This window comes from Typopeltis vanoorti, chromosome 13 (assembly GCF_054136105.1).
Source record: "Typopeltis vanoorti isolate ZY-2024b chromosome 13, IOZ_Tvanoo_1.0, whole genome shotgun sequence".
In the NCBI taxonomy this organism is placed as follows: domain Eukaryota; kingdom Metazoa; phylum Arthropoda; class Arachnida; order Uropygi; family Thelyphonidae; genus Typopeltis; species Typopeltis vanoorti.
In genome coordinates this window covers 41,794,035-41,815,045 of record NC_143561.1, presented here as the reverse complement: position 1 = coordinate 41,815,045, position 21,011 = coordinate 41,794,035, and the positions used below count along the sequence as shown (strand labels likewise).

Below are 21,011 nucleotides of genomic sequence, written 5' to 3'. Positions count from 1 at the left end.
AAAAATGCAATAATGGTCAAATTAATGTGAATTTTGTAGCATGAGTTTCATAAGCCATACAACATCACACCCAACCAAAATGGGCATGCAATGCCACTGATATATTCATAAGACTAGTAATCGAACCAGCTCCTTTTTTTAGATCTAAAGGGATCATTACATAATAAGTACTTCATTGCAAATGTTCTCTTTTTCCACTTTTTTTTTTACATTCTTCATTTGAAATGTGCAATCAGCTCTTTCTGATTGTGAATCATGCACTTCACCTGTGTTACAGAAATGATTAAAAAAGCACCCAGTGTCCTTACATTATACAAAACTTAGTATGAAAGAAAATTAAAAGAATCCTATGAGATACTTATTCATCATCCCAATCTCAACAGAATGATGGCTTGATAATCCCATTTCTTTGAAAGGCCCATATAACATCTAAGAATAGGATGATAGAGAAACAAGACTGCAGAGCTCCAAAAATCTCCAAATACAAAAAACCAGGAAGAATAGATATATGGAGCAATATGTAGCCAATAGTCAGTGGACAATAAACAAATCTGTACAAAATGAATCATAACCAGTAGCAAATGATGTAGTTCCACTTATTTAAGTATATAATATTATTTTTTCTCTTTTCCCTTACTAGAGGTGAGGCCAGGGTCTACAATTGACCTGACAGTGTATATTGTATACTGCCTACTATAATGTATATTGAGGCAGCTTTTGTGTGTGTGTGTGTGTGTGTGTGTGTGTGTGTGTGTGTGTGTGTGTGTGTGTGTGTGTGTGTGTGTGTGTATTAGCAATGATAATCTTGATGTTAAGATTGAAACATTCAGTATTATTTTATTTGGAACGTTTTATTTATGGTGATAGTAATGTTTTCTCATTGGTGCAGTAAACTAGAGTGCACAGAGAATTTGAAATTGGAAGTGATCACCATTTACTCTTGAGCAGGATAAAATTGAATTTCATATTGAAAAGAAGAACATGTAAGAAAGTTTTAAAATGAATAAAAGTTGAACAGCTCTCAGGTGTTAACTGTAGACTAAAGTACACAAACATTATTCAAGAAAAAATGAAAGAGTTTAAGCAGAGATGTCGTGAGGAATTTTGGCACCTATGGCCAGGAAAGAAAATTGCGGCGTTCCAAAAAAAAAGTTTAAAAATCTCAATTTTTGCCCCTATGTAAAATTAGCGCCTATGGCCGGGGCCACATTGGCCATAGCCAATGTGGCCCCAGCCATAGGCGCATCATAGCCTCACTACGCCTCTGAGTTTAAGAACAGGAACCAAACCTTGGAGATTATTCACTGGCAAATCCTGAAGAAATTATTGATTCAGCCAGAGAGGCATGTGGTGAATTTGTCTGCAAGGATAGAAAAATCAGAACTCCATGGTGGACACAGGAAGTTAAAGAGGCAGTGAAGGAAAAGAAGAAGAAAGCATATCAAAAGTTCCTGGCAAATAAGTCAGCTTGTGCTCTTAGAGAATACAGAGACAAATGTAAGAAAGCTAAACACTGTGTAAAACTAGCTAAATGTTCTTACCAAAGTCATGAGAAGACTTTGGTAAGAACATAGAAAATAAATATCAAGAAGGCAGAAAGATATTCTGGAGGTTGTTGAAAAAGCTCAGAAATTGATCAAAAGAGTGTTGTAAAAGAAATTAGAGATGATAAAGGTGACATGAAAACTGGAGAAAAAGATATCTTTGATGTATGGAGTAATTACTTTGAAAAATTGCTAAATGAAACAAGCAGTGATGACAGCACAGTGGTAAAAAACATTCAACAGACATGCAATCTGAAATACATATCTATTCTTGATATAGAAAAAGCCACCAAAAGTCTGAAATGTGGAAAGGCAGCTTGGAGTAGATGATATTTGACTAGAAATGCTCAAGTATGGAGGTATAAAAGTTTTACAGTGGCTGCACTGCATAGTTCAGAAGGCCTGGACAGAGGGATGAATTCCAGATTATTGGAGTAGAGCTCTCATAGTACCCATGTACAAAAAGGGAAATAAAACTGAATATGAGAATTACAGAGGTATCTCCCTACTGAGTGTTCTTGGTAAGATTTATGCAAGAATACTTGAGAAACGGTGAAAAGGATTGTGGAAGGGAAGCTTGGTGAAGAACAAGCTGAGTTCGGGCCAAATAGAGGCTGTCAGGATCAGATTTTCACTTTATGACAAATAGTTGAGAAATCATGGGAATATAACAAAGATCTGTATTGAAGTTTTGTAGATCTGGAAAAGACATATGACAAGGTGCCAAGAGAAAAGCTATTCAAAATACTACACTTGTACGGTGTCAATGGGGCATTATATGAAGCAATACTTAGTCTTTATTTGAGTTGTAAGTCAGCAGTTAGAATTGAAGGAAGTGCTAGAGAGATGGAAGATAACATACATCCTTGTCTAACAACAGATGTTAAATCTGGTGTTAGACAAGGATGTATGTTATCAAGATTGGAAATGTTAATCTCAGTTCTTTACTTTATGCAGATAATGTTATACTTCTAAATAAATCCAGTACAAGTCTGCAAGATTCCCTGACTAAATTGAATAACTGTTGTAATAAATTTGGTATGAAAATCAGCAATAAAAAAACAATGAAAATAGGCAGAAACATCAAAAACATTAAGTGTATCCAGAATGGTGAACCTATAGAAGAAGTAAAACATTTCATCTACCTAGGTACAATTTTTAGTGAAGAGAGTAAATTAAATATGGAAATAGACAACAGAATCAACAAAGCTGGTATGGTAGGAAGTCAACTGAATAAATTTATATGGAATAAGAGAGAAATTAGTCAAAACACTAAATTAGCTGTATACAAGACAGTGTTCAGACCAGTTTTAACTTTTGGATCTGAGAGCTGGGTTAGAAGTAAAACACTTGATCAAAGACTAGAGACTGCAGATACGAGAGTCCTGAGAAAGATTAGGGAGTGTGAACAGATGGCATCAATGGCAATATCATATTAAAAACGAGGATATTAGGGAAAAACTTGACATTGTAAGCTTCCAGGAATGTGTTAGTAGAGCTAATCTCAAGTGGCATGGCCACTTAAACAGAATGAAAGGAAAGATTAGCAAAACAAGTGTTCTCTGCTGGGTTGGTAGGAAAAAGACCCAGAGGAAGATCAAGATATAGGTGGATTGATACAGTAAAAAGTGCCTTAGAAGACAGAAATATAAGATCTGATAATTTTGGAATTTAACAGGTAACAGACTGATTTGAAGGAAAATTGTAGATAGGAAGTTAGTGATGATGTAAGTTTTTCATGTAGTACTATCATATCTTGTATGCCCCCTTGAAGGTACATGGAAGATATTTGATGATGATGATGATAATATTTATTTTTAGGTTCATTTCAATTCTGAATTAATTGACCATTAATAATACTCATAGAACTTCACTCTGGATGATTATTAGGACAGAACTTGCTATGAGAATAGCAAGTTCCGGTTTATTGTAAGTGATGATAGTACTGTAGTAAGTAATGGGATTAAAGGGATAGCCTTTGTATGACTTAGTTTCATGAAAAAAAAAAGTCTTAATTATATTCATTTCAAGTCTGATGTTCATATTCAGGCTTATCACCCATGTTTTTATTTTAAGGAAGAAAATATGTCTATGGACAGTTTTTTTTTTTTATTAAATTATTACCAATATTTTGGTTTGGTCGTCAAGATATTTTATAAGCACAAGGATAGACTGAATTCAAAAATGACATTCTAATGTTCCTGACTGGCACCTTCTATGAGTGTGGGGTCTGATCTTATAGGCTCATTCTGTGGAATTAATCTCATCATGAAACAGCTGAACAATCAAGATCTCCTTACCATGTCCACAGAGGGTGACAGTTAGGACATTAGGATGATGCCATTTTGTGCTCTTTGTTTGTCTTTGAGCAATTGTGCATGCAAGCACATGTTCACGTCATATTCTTGTGCCTATGAGGATACTTTGTTGACCAAGGAAAATAGCAGAATTTAATACAAAGTTTTCTTCTAGAAATCTAAGTAGCTGATGGCATATCAGTAGTTAATTTAGTTTCATTGATATCCACATGGTAGTTTTCCAGTTCTTCTGCAAGTTCAATTTCCTTTCTATTAGTACCCCTTATATTGATAGTTCCTATCTTCAGTTCTTTTTCTAGATGTTGAGTTGAAGTTCGTTCTAGTATCTGACTTTTCACTGTTTGCCTTAGTACCTGATGAAAACAAGTGACGGGGGTGGGGGGGGTCCGCCCCAAGCAGCATTTTGAACCTTTTTTGAACTTTTGCAGTTAATTCTAAAATACAGTCTCAAGAACTCATTTCAAATATTGTAATACTACTGCAAATTTTTCTCACACTTGCTGTAAGTGTGGCTAGCTGTGAGAGGAGTTTTTCTAAATAAAATTGATTAAAGTTTTACTTCAAAAATAAACATGTTTTAATTTATTTCTCTATACATTATTTTAACTCTTTGTAGTATTTTTAAGTGTGTATATTGAGAGGGGGTAGCAAACTCAGGGATCTCCCCAGGTGGCAAAAGCCCTAGCTACATCACTGGGGGGGGGGGCTTGTGTAACTGAGTAGCACACTTGCTAGCATGAAATCTCATTATGTTGTAGCATCATATGTATTTGTGGTTTAAGTGTATAGAGAGTATAATTTGATTGACTTAGTCCCAAATTGCCAAGCCCATCCTCATTTGTTCAGTACCAAGTGGATTAACAGGGATCCTCACCTTCATGTGGTGAGGATTCCTAATGTAGGTGAGGATCACCTACATTAGCTCAGAAGCCCCAGTTAGTTGTCCACATTCCTTAAAGGCAATATGGAGGTTTCCTTACAGTTATTTGACTTTGACCCTTAAGCAGTGATCCCCATTTCTTTAACTAATATTTTCATCTCAATGAAAAGAAAAATAGTTTTTTTGAATCTGCACTTGATATTTATATCTGACTATTTCATGTGATAACAGATAATGTTTTGTTTTCATCAAATTATATCATTCATACGTAAAAATGAAGGGCACATGTTTTACTTAGTGAAAAATCCTTATTCTATTGAATAAAGATTTCATTCAATAGTATTGAATGAAAGGATAATGAGTACTTCCTTTGTTATTTTTGGTCAAACAGACAAATAATGTTTACAATTGTTTTATATTTGAAACTTGAGAAGTTTCAAAAGTGATAGCTTACATGACAGATTTATGCTAAGTTACTTTATTGCTTTTCCTCTCTGAAACATGTTTTTTACATGTATGCAAAACAGGCATACCAGCCAAAAAAACACATGCAGGTAACTAGATATAAAAATCTAGTCTCATAGCCTATCATCTCAGTTGTTTCAGCCATAATTTGAAATAACCTAACACAACCTTTTTTATTATTATTAATGCTTTTGATTTTTAATTGAATTTTTACATTGTTTTAATAATTTTGCTTCAAATTTTTAACTTTCTTAGAAACTATTGTAGTTTCAGAGAAAAATAAAATATCCTATGTATTTGTATGTATAACTGAATAATGAAATCTTTATAGTTTTTTTTTTTTAATTTTCACAATTTACAAAGCACCTTGTACAGTTTAAATCTATTATTGGCCCTGTTCTGGTAACATTTTCCAAGTCAGCCAAGATTTGCTGACTTATAACTAGTCTTACCTGGCATAATGCCTCCATTGTCCTCTCAGCCTCCACACACACACACACACATGCTAAATTTATGCATAATGTACCACTTTTCACTTCCTACTAATTGACAGTTTAATAGAAATGGAGTACAATACAAGGGATGTACTGTACTGGTTTAATGATTCCAATATTTTGTCTGTCACAGAAGTCAGGGACACAATATAAAACTAGAGCTACATATACACAAGCAATACACAAAAGAAGTTGAAATAATTAAATCCCTAAAGTGGTAATAAGAATGTTAGTCAATTGCCTTGGTTATTCTGATTCCATTCTCTTGTTGAAACTTTCTATAATGAAATATAGCAGTTGTTTCCATTTGATTCTTTCAATATGTATGTTTGTCATTGAAGCACAAAACTTGATATACCTGGAACTGAGCGAGATCTTTAGCAGGCAAATAAGGTTATATTTTCTAAATCTTGGATATAGGGAATAGTAATAGAATTACTTTAATCTGTTTGTTGTGAGGGAGTATGGGAATTTGCCAGCTGCTCTTAAAAACCATCCCTGCCTGTCTAATAAATATGGATGTAGGAAACTTTTCTCCAAAATAAGGAAAATGCTAATATAAAGGATTCCATAAATAACCAAAGCTGCTATTTGGGCACCAAAGAGCCCTTTATAGAACTTCATGCTCCATTTTCATTCATTTGCATTGCACATTCTTAGTTTTATTTTGTACCACAATGATAATTCTGCGACAAAAATTAAATACTGTATTGGAATCACTAAACCATCATTTGCTTCCATTTCTATTAAATTGTAGATAGGAGCTTTAACTAGCACTTATGCTTAAATATTTGGGCCTCTAATGGGCAGGCTATACACAACATGCAGCCTTTCCCTGTCGAGTCAACCTCACATTCCCATGGTGTGGCCTGTTTCCACTCTATCCTTCCACAAAAGAGGCGCAGGAGCATGCAGCAGGCATTTCCACTGCAAAAGAATATCTTCCTTTTTACTAAAATAAAGAGCCAAAAGGCTTCACTTCAGTGATGTAAAATTATATAAATTAAGTGGATATTAAATCCAATATCATTTCAAAGTCAAATAGAAACTATAAAAGTTTTGTGTGAAAATTTGACCAGAAAGCTTGCAGGAATACACTCTCTGCCATACTACCAGTTGCCCTAGCCTAACTTTATAGGAGACACGAACACTCAAAGTGCCCATATATTCGCCTCCTATTGGTCCATTTTGACCAGTGAAATTTGGTCCCAAAGACCAGTGAAATCTTATCAAAACGGACTAATAGCAGGTGAATATACGGGCTCTTTGAGTGTTTGTGTCTCCTATAAGGTTCAGCTAGGGCAACTCGTAGTATGGCTGCAAGTGTATTCCTGCAAGCTCTCTCTGGTCAGTTTTCACACAAAACTTTTATAGTTTCTGTATTCGGCTTTGAAATGATGTTGGATTTAATATTCACTTAATTTATAGAATATCTTCCTAGTTGGAGGAAATGCCAACTAGACCACTAGGTAGATGACCTTCATTGCCCAGTGAAATACCACCGCCGCCGAACTTATTGGAGGCCTGAAGTGGCATATGCCTTATTTAGTCTCCAGAGCAGGAATTCTGGTTTCTGTTCCCCTTCCTTTCCTGTGAAATAAGATTGATACCCTTCAAGGCTATGCTATACACATACTTAGAGATCCATAACCTTCTTCATTTAGAGGATTCATCAGTTAAAGCAGTGGTGCCGCAGACTGGCTGCCAGTTAATGCACGTGACTCAAACCTGTCATTAATGAGTCAGGAGTCTTCCTGATCAACTGGGCAATTGAGATGGAGTCGTAGCAGTATGCAGGAGGTAATGTCAAGTCCATGTAATATCAAGGAGACTAGTCACTCTTTCCTGGTTCCCCCACTCTAACTTTTGGAGGCTGAGGGAGCAGTTCAATCTCCACCAGTAGCTAATCAGAGATAAGCCCAAGATTATCATTAATTGTACAGGGCTCTGGTGAAGAGATGCTGCTAATGAGTGCTGCCATCTCGTGGTTTTTAATCCTAACACAATATTTTATTGTTTGAAAACAGTGTGGGTTCTACAGTTGATTTTCTTGAGTTTACAGGGTGAAAAACCCAAGTTTCCAGGAGAAAAAAAACCACTGCATTTGCCAGAGATCGACTAACTAGAGAACCAGTCAAATTAAGGGTTAGTAAAAGTTCCTCTAGTTGGTGACTAGAATAGAACTTGCGGTGCCCTTTCTTTGGGTAGTCTAGCACCATGGATGGCACATGCTACTTCCACTGAGCTACACAGGCTGACTTTTTTTTAAAACATCAGCTGTTGCCTTTTATTCCCCCCCCCCTATAGGGAGTAGGTAAGGCAGTTTTAGCTCTATCTAACTTTCAGAGACTGAGGGGGAAGTTCGAACCTTTAATTAAAAAAATAAAATGTATGTATTGCTAGATCCTAAATGAAGGAATCTTTGAAAGAAATCATTCATTTAGGGTCTAACATATAAAATAATTGCAAACATAGAGAAATACCTGCACATTAGTTGTAATTAAAAGTGAAACTTCCTCACTTTATGTAAAAATTTGTATACTTTATTGAATCACCTTATATTTAAGCTATTGTGATTAATTTAAGATTTCATTTTGTATGTCTTTAAAAAGAGGGATATTGTGAATTAAATTTAAGCCTTACTTAAGCTATGTAAAATCAATTGTGAGTCATCATAAAGCTGTTAAGTATTAATTCCTGGAAGGTCTAAAGATACACGCATACAGTGTAACGCTGGCGGGTATAGCTTATTCGGAGAATCATGTAACCATGTATTCCATGAATCCGAGTATATCAGCGTCGTAGAAACGAAGGATAAGTCAAAGGGTGAAATTAGTAAGGTTCGTGTGCAAAAAGGGGCTAAAAAAGAGGGCACTCGATAGGAGTATAAAAGGGGGTTGAGCCTGGAACAAAGGGGCTTTTTTTTTTAGATCACTGGTCGTATCGTTTTCCTGTTGGGTGGTTCGGAAGTTGGCGGACAGTTTTGCGTAAAGGGGGGGGGGGGTGAAGTCTGTGATGTCGGGCAGCGAGCATTCGTAAAGAAATGAAGCTGAATTCTATGCAAAGCTGAAGGAAGAAAATTCCAGTCCTAGCAGAATCAAGCCGTCACTGAAAAGTCCAATCGAGTTGTTCCTGAAACGCATGGATTTTGAGTCCGTTTCCAGCAGAAAGAATGAAGATAGCATAACCCCTACGTTGGTGTATAGACAGCCAAAATAGATGAGAAATATCCAGACAAACACGTGATGCAGAACAACGCAGAGAGAAAAGGTCGGTAAGGTGCTATTGTTCTAATTTTGTGTGAATGTTCATTAGAAGAAAGAAGATTGTTTACAATTATGAAATTAAGAACTTTATAATAAGGAACTCTGTGGACAGTCACTATTTAGAAAGTTAACCTCGTTTGTGAGTAAGAATTGTTTAGGAGAGATTTTTGTAACTTGTATGTGATAGAATTAACTTGATGCAATATGAAAGGTAGAATTTAGAGTCTCGGTAACATTAGAATGGTTGATAGTTTGTTCTTACGAGTAATACTGCTAGAAGGAATTTAGCTTCAGTTATTATCATTTGATTTGTATCCCAATGCGTAATTACAGTGTTTAGCATGCCTTTATAAGTTTTAATTAGTTCAAACGTGTTAATCTCTTAGTTCGAGTTTATTTAGTATTGAACATAATTAAGTGTATGAATTTAGTATTGTGTTTTAGATATTCCAATAAACATGTCATATTTTCCTGTTTATTGGAATATCTAAAACGATTCCAAATTATCACTTATAAAATATAGAACCTGACTTTGGCTGGAAGGATTTAGTGAGTGAATATAAATATAGATTTAGGTCACGACTGCAATAATCTAGATCTATAGGGCAGTTAAGTAAGATATTGGGTAACAAAGTTAAGATTCTAGTATTGTCTCCCTGAGTAAGGATCTTTTCTACTATAGGATACTGGCTGGCGCAGCAAAATATAAATTCGCCAGTATCCGAAGAGGAAACAATCCTAGATATAAAATTAAGATTAAAATTAAATATAAAGAGATAAATAAATATAGAACATAGATAAAAAAAAAAGCTAAACAACTTTTTAACAGTATGAATATATTTTTGCTTCAACTGCTAGCTCTATAAAAATACCAATCTTAGAATATTGTTTTCACGTTTTGGGGTGTGCTTACATCAAAAACTTCTCAAAAAGTTCTTGAAGCTATCTAAAAGGAGGTCATGGTTAATTGATGATTCCCTCCCCCCCCCCCTTCTCTCTCTCTCTCACACACACTCTCTCTCTCCAACCACTCTCCTCTAGTTCCATAAAAATGTTGAGCAGCTGTTAGCATCTTCAAACACATGGAAGTAACTTTTTTTTTTATTTTTAATTCCATCAACCTTTCTTCTGAAATAGCTTTTTATAATGTAGAGAACTACCCTGAGAACTTATCTCAGTTGTTATATATAAAAAAATATATTTTTAAATGCTTATCCCATAATTTTTCTGTTTGATTACTTTTTCAGGTAAATGAAGCTTGTGAAAATACATTGAAAGCCCTTCAAGAAGTAAAAGTTAAACATAAAGAAGATCTTGTTGTACATTTTGGTGTTCTGTGAAACTGCTGTAAAAATATATATCAATGAACAAAATTGAACAGAGATGAAAATCTCTTAAGAGTTGATTTGTGAAGATTCATGCTTTGTTTTAAAGAGCATATTTTCTTCACTGAGGGTTGTGCCGAATGTTGTGCTCAAAGCATAATGTTGTATAATGTTAATAGACTTTTAGTCATATGATTTGATTAACTGCTTTATAATGATGCCTAGTAAATGATTTTATCAGTTAGCTAAAGTCAATCACTTATACTAAATTTATCAGTAAAAGGTATCTGTTTAATTTTATTTAGCAGGAAATGTGAAGAAAAATAAATTGCAGGTATTTTCCATTCTCTGGTAAACAGAAAACAGACCTTGATTTATTCACAGGTTAAAGTGTGTGTATATAATATAATATATATATATATATATATACTTAAGTTGGCCTTCTAAGTCTTAAAGCTGCCATGGTGCTATTATTTAAGTAAATAAGCAGTGCTAATGAAAGACTCAATAGATGCAACTTTCACTTGAATGCACTGCTTTCATGCTTGATAGTTTGTTTGTTATTAATATTTAAATGAAACAGAAGTGGTTTACAAGTTTGCAAATAATTTTTAGTATTGATTGGTTTACTAGAATAAGCTTATTCTGTAAAAAAGCTGACATTTCAGAAGATACAAAACACATTAGGTATGAGTATTAATTTTATTCTTGTCGAATATACTATAAAGTGTTGAATATTTGTTATTGAGATTTATGCATTTACAAGTGAAGTTGAGTAGTTTCTATACCATAATAAACCTGTATATTGTGTATCATATGGAAATTGTGATAATGGTGATGCATACCTGAAAGATAATGGTACTAAAGAAATGTATATTATCATCTTTTACATGACCTTCTGTCCATTTCTTTTGGAATGACAAAACTACTGTATCAAAATCCATTGGTTTAAACTTGCATGTTAGATTCTAAACATTACTATTTTTTATTGCATAAAAAGTTATTAAATTATATTTATTAAACCAATAAGTTTCATCTATGCTCCACCTGCATCCTCAAGGTATACAAAAATCTCCATACACACAAAACACTATATTATGCAAAATGGAGACATTAAAAATCCATGGACACAGGTAAGTATGGCCATATTTCAGCTATCAACTCTCATTCTTTCTTGTTTCACCTACTGTGCAGGTAGTGTTGTCTCCATCTTGCATTATATGGTATGGTACTGTGGTTGTATAGTATATTTTCTATATCCTGAAGATGTTGAGATGTTTCTGGTTTAAAAAAAAATTATAAAAGTAATGTCCAATTCATTAAAATATATATATAAACAAAAAAATGCACCTGCTTGATGAAAAAAAAATTGTGCATATAATTTAATTATTAAGATTATATATATATATATATATATATATATATATATATATGCATATGCAGTTTTGTCTTTCTTTTTAAAAAGTAATGTCCTTACTTTTTTTTTCTTTTAAATTAAGCATGTATAATGTGAAATAGTTTTTTTTTTCTCTAGTGTTTAATCATGTACATGGAATCATTTATGTTCCATAAGTTGATTTTACGAATAACTTAAAATCTGGTGTGTAAAATATAGATAATTTTTAATGTTCAGAAGTGCATTTAAAAGTCATTTTGTTTTGTACAAAATGTCTTTTTTTTCCCCCTTTTTTATATGATTCATAAATATTTGCATTTTATAGTTTCATTCATTTACTTGAGTGCATATGTTGGAATTGTTTAGATTTATACGTCAGTTTTTCATTTAACATGCATGATTATTTGATAAATTTAGAAGTCTGTTAAAAAGCAGTTCCATCATATTGAGAAAATGCTCTCATTGTCTGAATCATTAGTTTATTAATTTGGGATAATTTTAAAAAAAATTACAAAAATATGGAGAAAACCGGTATGATTTTTGACATATACCGTGGGAAGTAAACATTTCAAAAAATGTTTACTTCCTTGGATCCTTTTCTGTTTGCTATTACTTAAGATTATTTATTATGACAGTCTAAATCATGATCATGATTTTGACATAAAGTGAAATAAAAAGAAAGTAGAGAAAAGGTATATGTATTATTGTAATTGTCAATATACATGCATTAAACAATTTAGAATAATGTGAAAAACTACTGTTATTACAATAATGTGGGAAATGCAGAAGTTCAGACACTGCTAAATAGTAACAGTAATAACTCACATCACTAGTAAATTATACTCATTGGCACATTTTCTTGATAAGTTGTTATATTAATCAAATTAAAAGGTTGTTTACATAAATATACATGTTCTTATCAAATGGGTTTCATAAAACATTGAAATTAGTTTATTGCAAGTGAATTTTTAATGTTTATCTCTATACATTTGAAGAAAAGAAAAAAAAAAAAGAATAATGGCACACAAAAATTGTAAAAATAAAGCCAGGTGTGTTCAAAATATATTTTTTGATGTGATATGAAGATACACAATTAACTAGAATTATGCCACTTTGTTCGTACTGAGCAATTCCAAACAGTTTATTCACAAGTATCGCTTTTATTTCTAGGTAAGTTATGATGAAATGGCTTTAAATAAAATACTTGTTTGACGTGCTCCACTTTGTAAATGGATGTATATATATAATATAGATGATATAAATTCATATCAGTTTCAGAAACTCCAGGCTCTTCACTTGTCAGTTTCTAAGAATAATATTAGTTGCTAACCCATTTAAGTACCGTTTTATCTCTGACAGTAACTTTTTTTTCAGAAGTTAGGTACATTTTTAAAATAGCTGCAGAATAGCTTATATGTCCTTACTGTAATTGGTTACCAGAAGTAATCTAGACAATTTTTTGTCATATCACCGTGTGCCCTCGAGGGTACAGAGGGCTGACATATGTCAGTTTACATGCAAAAGTTAACCCTGTGAGAATAGCCATTCCTCAACAGAGTGCCAACAGCATTGAACGATTGGGTCCCCTCCAACTACTAACTGCGCTCAGACTTGCTTAACTTGCATGAGCAATTAGTAGCAGAGACTATACCAATCGACCAACCTTTGCTGGTAACCTAGACAATAAGGATGTATAATTTGCGCAAAATATTATTTTACTTCTAAAAAATAACTGTTACTCTGTTTCTAAAAAAAGTAATTTTTTTAGAAACAGAGTTACACGCACGCACAGTCACTCCGCAACTTGTAAATTTAAGCAGAACATGTGTGTACATTTTCTACTAACTGTTGCTTTCTGCACATATATGTACATTCTCCTCCTCTGAAAATGTAATAAATGAACAATGCCTCTTAATCAGTTAGGATCCTACCCCCCTCCCCACCCTTACAAATGTCCTCTTTTGAATTGTCTATTTGAAGCTGTCAGTGTAGAAGAATTTTTCCAGTGCTTATTCTTTATAAATAATGCATGGTTTTTGGAAACAGTGCCTTTGACTTATCCTTTATGCCTTCTCATGGTACCCCTTCTTAATAGTTTGGAATTTACCCGACTGTATTCTGTATTTGCTTAAACAAAACAAACAAAATTCACAATCTGGTGAATTTCATTCTGCCTGGAATATCATGCAATTAACTTCCATTGTTTTCATCAGGGCAAGCAGTGAAAAGTCAACTACCTGAAACAAGCTCAAACTGAACATCAGCAAAATTCATGATACTATAAACATAAGCCCAAAAGTATATGGAAAAGAAGTGATGCTGCAGAAGGATTAGAGAACTACCACATTGACATAATTGGTGTTATTGAAACAAAGTAGACAGGTGAGATTTTCAGTAATAAATGCATGATGCTATATTTAGGCAATAAAGATAAGGGGAAGGAAAGAGTAGCTGTAGTATGCAACACTAAACATAAGGATAATCAACTTAAATGAATGACGGGTAATATTATATATATATATACAGTGGCACACTCAGGATTTAATCTTGGGGGTGTGGGGTTGAGTTGATTTGAGTAGGCAATTTGAGAATACACACTACGCATTGCATACGAGCTATGAACTGAGCATCTGCAGTGATCGCCAATACATGATATCCGTGATCTCCTCTGACTCGGGCAAACGAAGTAGCGGCCGAGCACTACTTCATTCGCCTTGCGTACACAGCAGCCAGGATTCCCAAGAGCTATAGGGTATTCCCACCTTATGTGACCGCTAATTCATAAGTAACATAGAAATAGAAGACAAGACACAACATAAATTTTAAAAAAAAAATTCCAAAAGATTTTTGGAAATTTTCCTAGTGTTTTTTTTCTTGTTCTTTTTTTTTGGGGGGGGGTGGCAGGTCCCCTACCTGGGTGCGGCAATGTATATATATATATATATATATATGATCGACACACACAAGGCCTATAGCACATTAGGGTTGTGTGTTGGCATACAAGATGGGAATCTGTTCACATTTTGCTTGAACAGCTGAGGGTTGTAATCTTTGGGGGATGGCAGTGTGGGGATACTGTCCCAAATGACAGAAGTAGATGGATTGAAAGAGGAGTGAGTTTAGTTGGCCAGTCCATGAAGAGAATCTGATTGTGTTTGGATATCTCACTATTAACTGAAGGTAATGAAGAGGGATGCGAGTTCTTGTGAGAGATCTGACAGAATGGAGTTTTGGTGGCATTCAAGTTTACAAATTTGTCCTTGCCCCATTGGGATATAGCTAGGAGATCTGAGTTCTGGTCCCTTGTGATAGATCTTGATGATTCTAATACTTGAACACTCCAAGATTTGTTGAATGAAAGGGAATGGAGTGTACTGCCATCAACAAAGCTATGGACAGGATTGGAAGTCTGTGAGAGCAGATTATTTATATACAAGAAGAAGAGAGTGAGTGAAAGAACAGAACCCTGGGGTACTCCTGCATTGGTGTGAGAAATCTGAAGAGAATCCACCATGACACTTAATGAGCAACCAGTAAGGAAGTTGAGATCCAGTTGCAGAGTGAGGAAGGCAGATCATAGGATGGCAGTTTGATAAGTAGGTCCCTGTGCCAAAAGCTATCAAATGCCTTTGATTTGAAATGAAATATAATAATGATGTGAAAAACTTAAAACCAAGAATCGAACATAAAGATAAAAAGGGGATAAGAGGTCCTTGTTGGAGATCTAAATAGAGTAGGAAATGAATACTGGACATTTAGAAATATGTTGGGAAAATTTAGAGAAAAGAACAAAGCCAATAATGGTAGGTACATGCTGGATTTCTGTTCAGTACATGGACTAGTCATAGATGTGCAAAATTCACATGGAAAGAATAAACAAGAGTATATAGGGTATTTGAAATAGGAATTGATTACATTGAGTTGTGAGCAGGATAAAATGAATTTCATACTGAAAAGAAAAGTGCATTAAAAACTCAGTTTCATGCTGAATATAGAAACTATAAAGTTCGGCGCTTCCAAGCGTAAGCAAATACCTGGATAGTGCAGCACCTGACCCATTTGGTAGTGCAATTTGAGGCAACTCATAGCAAGGGTGGAGCAAGTTCTGATCACTATTCTTGGTATTTACCCATAATGTGAACTTAGCTCCTAGGAGCTGTATTACTGTTCCACATTATGAGAGGTCACTACCCAGACCGGTTTCAACCTTTATTGAGATCTCATCAGTGAGTAGGTAGACCTAGTTAATACCAAGTTTGTAGCGAACAGAACTTACATCCCTTCTATGAGGATTGCCAAGAAGGTGTCCTAATAAATTACTAATTATATGAAGAGCCAAAGGCTTCAATTCGGCGACATGAACTTATTTAAGTTAGGGAATATTACATCCCTTAGAACAGTAATACAGCTTCCTCGGAGCTAAGTTCACATTATGGGTAAATACTAAGAATAGTGATCAGAGCTTGCCTCACCCTTGCTATAAGTTGCCTCAGCTTGCACTACCAAATGGGTCAGGTGCTGCACTATCCAGGTATTTGCTTATGCTTGGAATCGCCGAACTTTATATAGTTTCTATATTCGGCATGAAACTGAGTTTCTTATTCGGCTAAGAAACAATATGGGATGTAATATCCCTTAACTTAAATAAGTTCATGTCGCCGAATTGAAGCCTTTGGCTCTTCATGTAATTAGTGTGTTAAAAAGTTTTACAAAATACTCATAGTGGAACAGTTTCAAAAGTGAATTATTAACGTGACCAATTTTTTACAATGAAAAGGACGAAAAAATTTAAGAAAAAAGTACAACGTAAATAAATGAAACATTTTATTAATTTAAACAAAAATACACAAATTATGCTTACATCCCTTTTAATTAAACGAGTATTTTTCCATTGAATATTTTTTGTCAATATATCATTTTCTAACAATATATTGGATATTTCGGAGCAAGAAATATCCTTCATATTGAATTTTACGGTAAGTGCTGCAGCTAGAGTATCAACATTCAATCTTGATTTCTCACTTGTCCAAAAATCATTACCAATTGAAAAAAACTCTTTCAACTGCTGCATTAGTTCCAGGGCAGCACAACGTAAATTCAACAAGAATAACTAAATTTTCATATGGAATGTGTTCATTTTTGAAATGGTTAAATATTTCCACCCATCTTTTATCAATTTCAACATGTTGATTTTCCCATTGTTCTAATTTATCAGAATTTAAATATACATTCAGTCTTCTAATTTCTTCAAACAGACAATTGTCATCGATTTTAATATCGCATTTCTTTCGATAAAAACTCAACACAATTTTCAATATCTGCCCAATTTACTTGCGATGAAGTCAAAAAACACCATTGAAAACTGTTATTTCCTGTGATATTTGTTTCAGACCATTCTTCGACATTGGAAACATGTTTGGTAAAAATTCTGCACTTCTTTAGTAAACTTTTCCGTCATGCCCGGATTTGATTCCTCTAAGTTTGACAATTTTCTTTTTATTATTAAAGGAATAAATTTTTCTTCAAATCGTGATTTATATTGAAGGACAAAATCGTTCAAAATAAGACTTAACTTCTGTAGCTGAAATATGTTCACCTTCAATCTTTTGAATCGTTTTGTGGAAAATAGATGCCTGATTATGTACAAAATACATTAATATCTCCGATCATTCATAATTGAAAAAAAATTCCAGAATTTTTGCACATTTGTCTAAACTCAAAAAATATGAACGGAGAGGCTCAAATAATTGTAATACACGCTCTATAGCAGGTGTTAGAGCGAGTCATCTAACTTTTGAATATGCTAAAAGTTTTTTTGTATTCAACATTTGCGTCTTCACAAAATTGTTTTAAAGTAGCCACACGAACAGTAAAACGACTAAAATACAAATAAATTGTCGTTATTATTATTTCTACATCAATTGGCATGGCACATGACGCTGTGTTGATTGCATTTGACAAAATATGTGCATTACAACCTATTCCTAGTATTTTCTTTTGGAGTAAATTTTGTAATTTTACATAGACATTATTCACTCCTTTGCGTCTTCGCCCGCCAAAATTTGTATTTGTATTATCAGCTGTTAGTGCAACAACTTTAGATTTCAAATTGTTTTCATTTATTACTCTGCATAGGTGGTTTGACAAAATTTCAGCAGTTTCGCCCTCAATGGATTCTAAATTTAAAATTTTTACTTGAATGCCCTTGGTAACATTATAGTACTTTACTAGTATTGGATACAATTTGGTTTCATTATGATTTGATGCATCAGATATAACCGTTACAAATGCTGCATTTTTCAAGTCTTCTGCAAGTAATTTATCACAGTAATTTTTAAATACTGATTTAATAATAGCCTCACATTTTGTCCTGGCACATGAAAATTTAGCATTGTGAAACTTTTTCAATAATTTAGTTGTACAATCCATACTATGAAAACTTGGATTGTGAATTATGGTATGAAATGCAAATGTTCCCTCCATTACAGCTAATTTTTTCATCTTCAGAATAATTAGAAGTTTTAAAAAAAGAGGTTACTTTACTACTGGAAGCTGATGCATCTAATGATTGCTTATGTTTGTTGGTGTTTCGTTATAGCTGCTCTGCCTCCAACTGCAATACAAAATTCTCCTCTGCAAATATTGCAGAAAACAATGTTGTCTCTCTTTGATATGAGGAGTGGAAATTCCCTTTTCAATTGATCGTTGAAATGGCATTTCCTCTTTCTTGATTTTTCCATCCCTTAAATGAAATTAAAAATTAAAAATAAAATATAGAGCCACACGAACGATGCAAGCACATTATGAATAAATAAAATTAATAATTAAAACTAAAACTTTAATAACAAAAGCGATAAAACTTTACTAAATCTATATTTAAATTATTTTACACTTATGTTGAAAACAGGGTTGTATAAAATTGAATTAATGAATTAATAAAACGTGAATTGTACTTACCTGAGTATAATATTCACTGAGAAAGAAATAATTTCGTATTTCCGTTAGAAATAAACACGAAGTATAATATAGAGATAAAGTAAACAAAGTGAAGTGCGCAATGGTGCGAGACATGTGAAGTTCTCCTATGCCCTGCGCATGCGTTTCATAATCGCTTCTTTCCGAACTGTACCGTCACATGACGCGTAACAGTTCGGCGCGGCATCTCTGAATACAGAGATTAACAGATTAGTTTTAAAATATCGAAAAGGAGGACAGTTTTCGAGAAAGGACAGAACCTACAAAAGAAGGACTGTCCTCCCTAAAGGAGGATGATTGGTCATCTTAGAATTATAGATCCAAATATGCTGCATATGCATATATAAAGGTGATTTACAGAGGAATTGAGTCCAGGAGAAAGCTGATGACCAGTGGTGTACCACATGGTCTACTGTTGTTTAATTTGTATGTATATGTGTGTGTACATATATACACACACACACACACACACACACACACACAACTCCTTCCAGGGAGTCAGGGGCTCATTGAGGGAAGCCATACTACATGCACCAGCTGTCATACTTATTCTTGAATTCATTTACACTGCTTGCACACACAAATACCAATGGCAATCCATTCCAATCACACACCATTATTATTATTACATGACACTTTCAAGGAGTCGAAGACTCATTGAGGGAGGGCACCTACTCTACAACTCTCCATCTACAACGAACCACAACTACTATCATCTACACCAACGCTATCTGTCGCCTGTCACTAGTATTTTCACATACAATCACAAGCATCCATGCCCACGGCGGGATTCGAACCCACAGCGTTTTGGCTGGAAAGGAGATACGTTAACCACTCGGCCAACCAAGCCAGAAAATTTGCCATCATTGCCACCACACTATGAGAGAATAACTTTTTCTTACGACACTCTTGTTTTCGTAATTAATTATATATTTATATATATACATATATAAATTATATATGTATATATATATATATATATATATATATATATATATATATATATATATATATATATATATATATATATATATGTATGTATGTATGTGTGTGTTAAAGATACCAAGCTATTTTAAACTTGGATTTGCTCCATTTCCCAAGTAAGAGTAAAACCAGGTTTAAAATTGTTTGGTATCTTTAACATTTATTGTACCCAAGGTGAAATACTTTCTACATATATATATATATATATATATATATATATATATATATGTGTGTGTGTGTGTGCGCGTGTAATCATAGACTTCTACTCGGTATGTTTTTCAAAAATACATTTTTTAAAAATAGATTTAATGACTTAAACTGAGATAACTTATAAAGTTTTAATGAGAATAATACAACTAGTTTAGGCTTATAACAGCCTTCATCAGGTATTCATTAAAGGAAGAGTATAGTAAAAAACATTGAAGTATCTAAAAAAATGGGAATTACAGGTAAAAATTGCAACACATAATTGGAACAAAAACGTTGTATTTTTTGAAGTTGTTCTAACTGGCGCGCTATTGTTTATTGCGTGTGTGCGTGCAGGTTCTCGTGAACGCCAATATTGAATAACTGCAGTATGGCTATCTGGGATGTTATAACTTAAATTGCTGTTTAAGTGTTCAGGATTCAGGATGATTTCCCTGGATTCTACAATTTTTCTTTCGAACTCATCCCCACAACGAAAAATATTTTCTGATTTATCCCAGCATTTTTCTCCAAAGTCACTCCGTTTGCTGGGATAAATCAGAAAATATTTTTCGTTGTGGGGATGAGTTCGAAAGAAAAATTGTAGAATCCAGGGAAATCATCCTGAATCCTGAACACTTAAACAGCAATTTAAGTTATAACATCCCAGATAGCCATACTGCAGTTATTCAATATTGGCGTTCACGAGAACCTGCACGCACACACGCAATAAACAATAGCGCGCCAGTTAGAACAACTTGAAAAAATACGTTTTTGTTTCAATTATATGTTGCAATTTTTACCTGTAATTCCCATTTTTTTAGATACTTCAATGTTTTTTACTATACTCTTCCTTTAATGAATACCTGATGAAGGCTGTTATAAGCCGAAACTAGTAATCTCGGTTTAAGTCATTAAATCTATTTTTTAAAAATATGTATATATATATATATATATATATATATATATATATATATATACTCACACACCACATATACATGATGGCTTCAACCCACTTTCCTTAGGACGGGTTGAATCCTCTAATTAGGGGTTTTTAAGCAATTAATGCAGCCGGTTTGTCACTCCTCTGCTACACTAAGGACAAGTCTATTTTATGTCTGTAGATATGTGTGGGATCGTAGGCCAATTTGCCTGCTGAAATCACCTTCCTCCACCGT

The 21,011-nt window shown here is 33.7% G+C and overlaps 1 protein-coding gene across 2 annotated transcripts in view; it reads left to right on the top strand.

Moving 5' to 3' along the window:
- Nucleotides 1–11,660, top strand: part of LOC150100086 (ragulator complex protein LAMTOR1-like) — a 73,808-nt gene extending 62,148 nt beyond the window's left edge. For both annotated transcript variants that reach the window (XM_090402541.1, XM_090402540.1), the window contains one exon: nt 10,215–11,660. In XM_090402541.1, the coding sequence (XP_090258667.1) occupies nt 10,215–10,307 (93 nt within the window). In that variant the 3' untranslated portion in view covers nt 10,308–11,660. The remainder of the gene's footprint in view (nt 1–10,214) is intronic.
- Nucleotides 11,661–21,011: the final 9,351 nt, after the last annotated feature.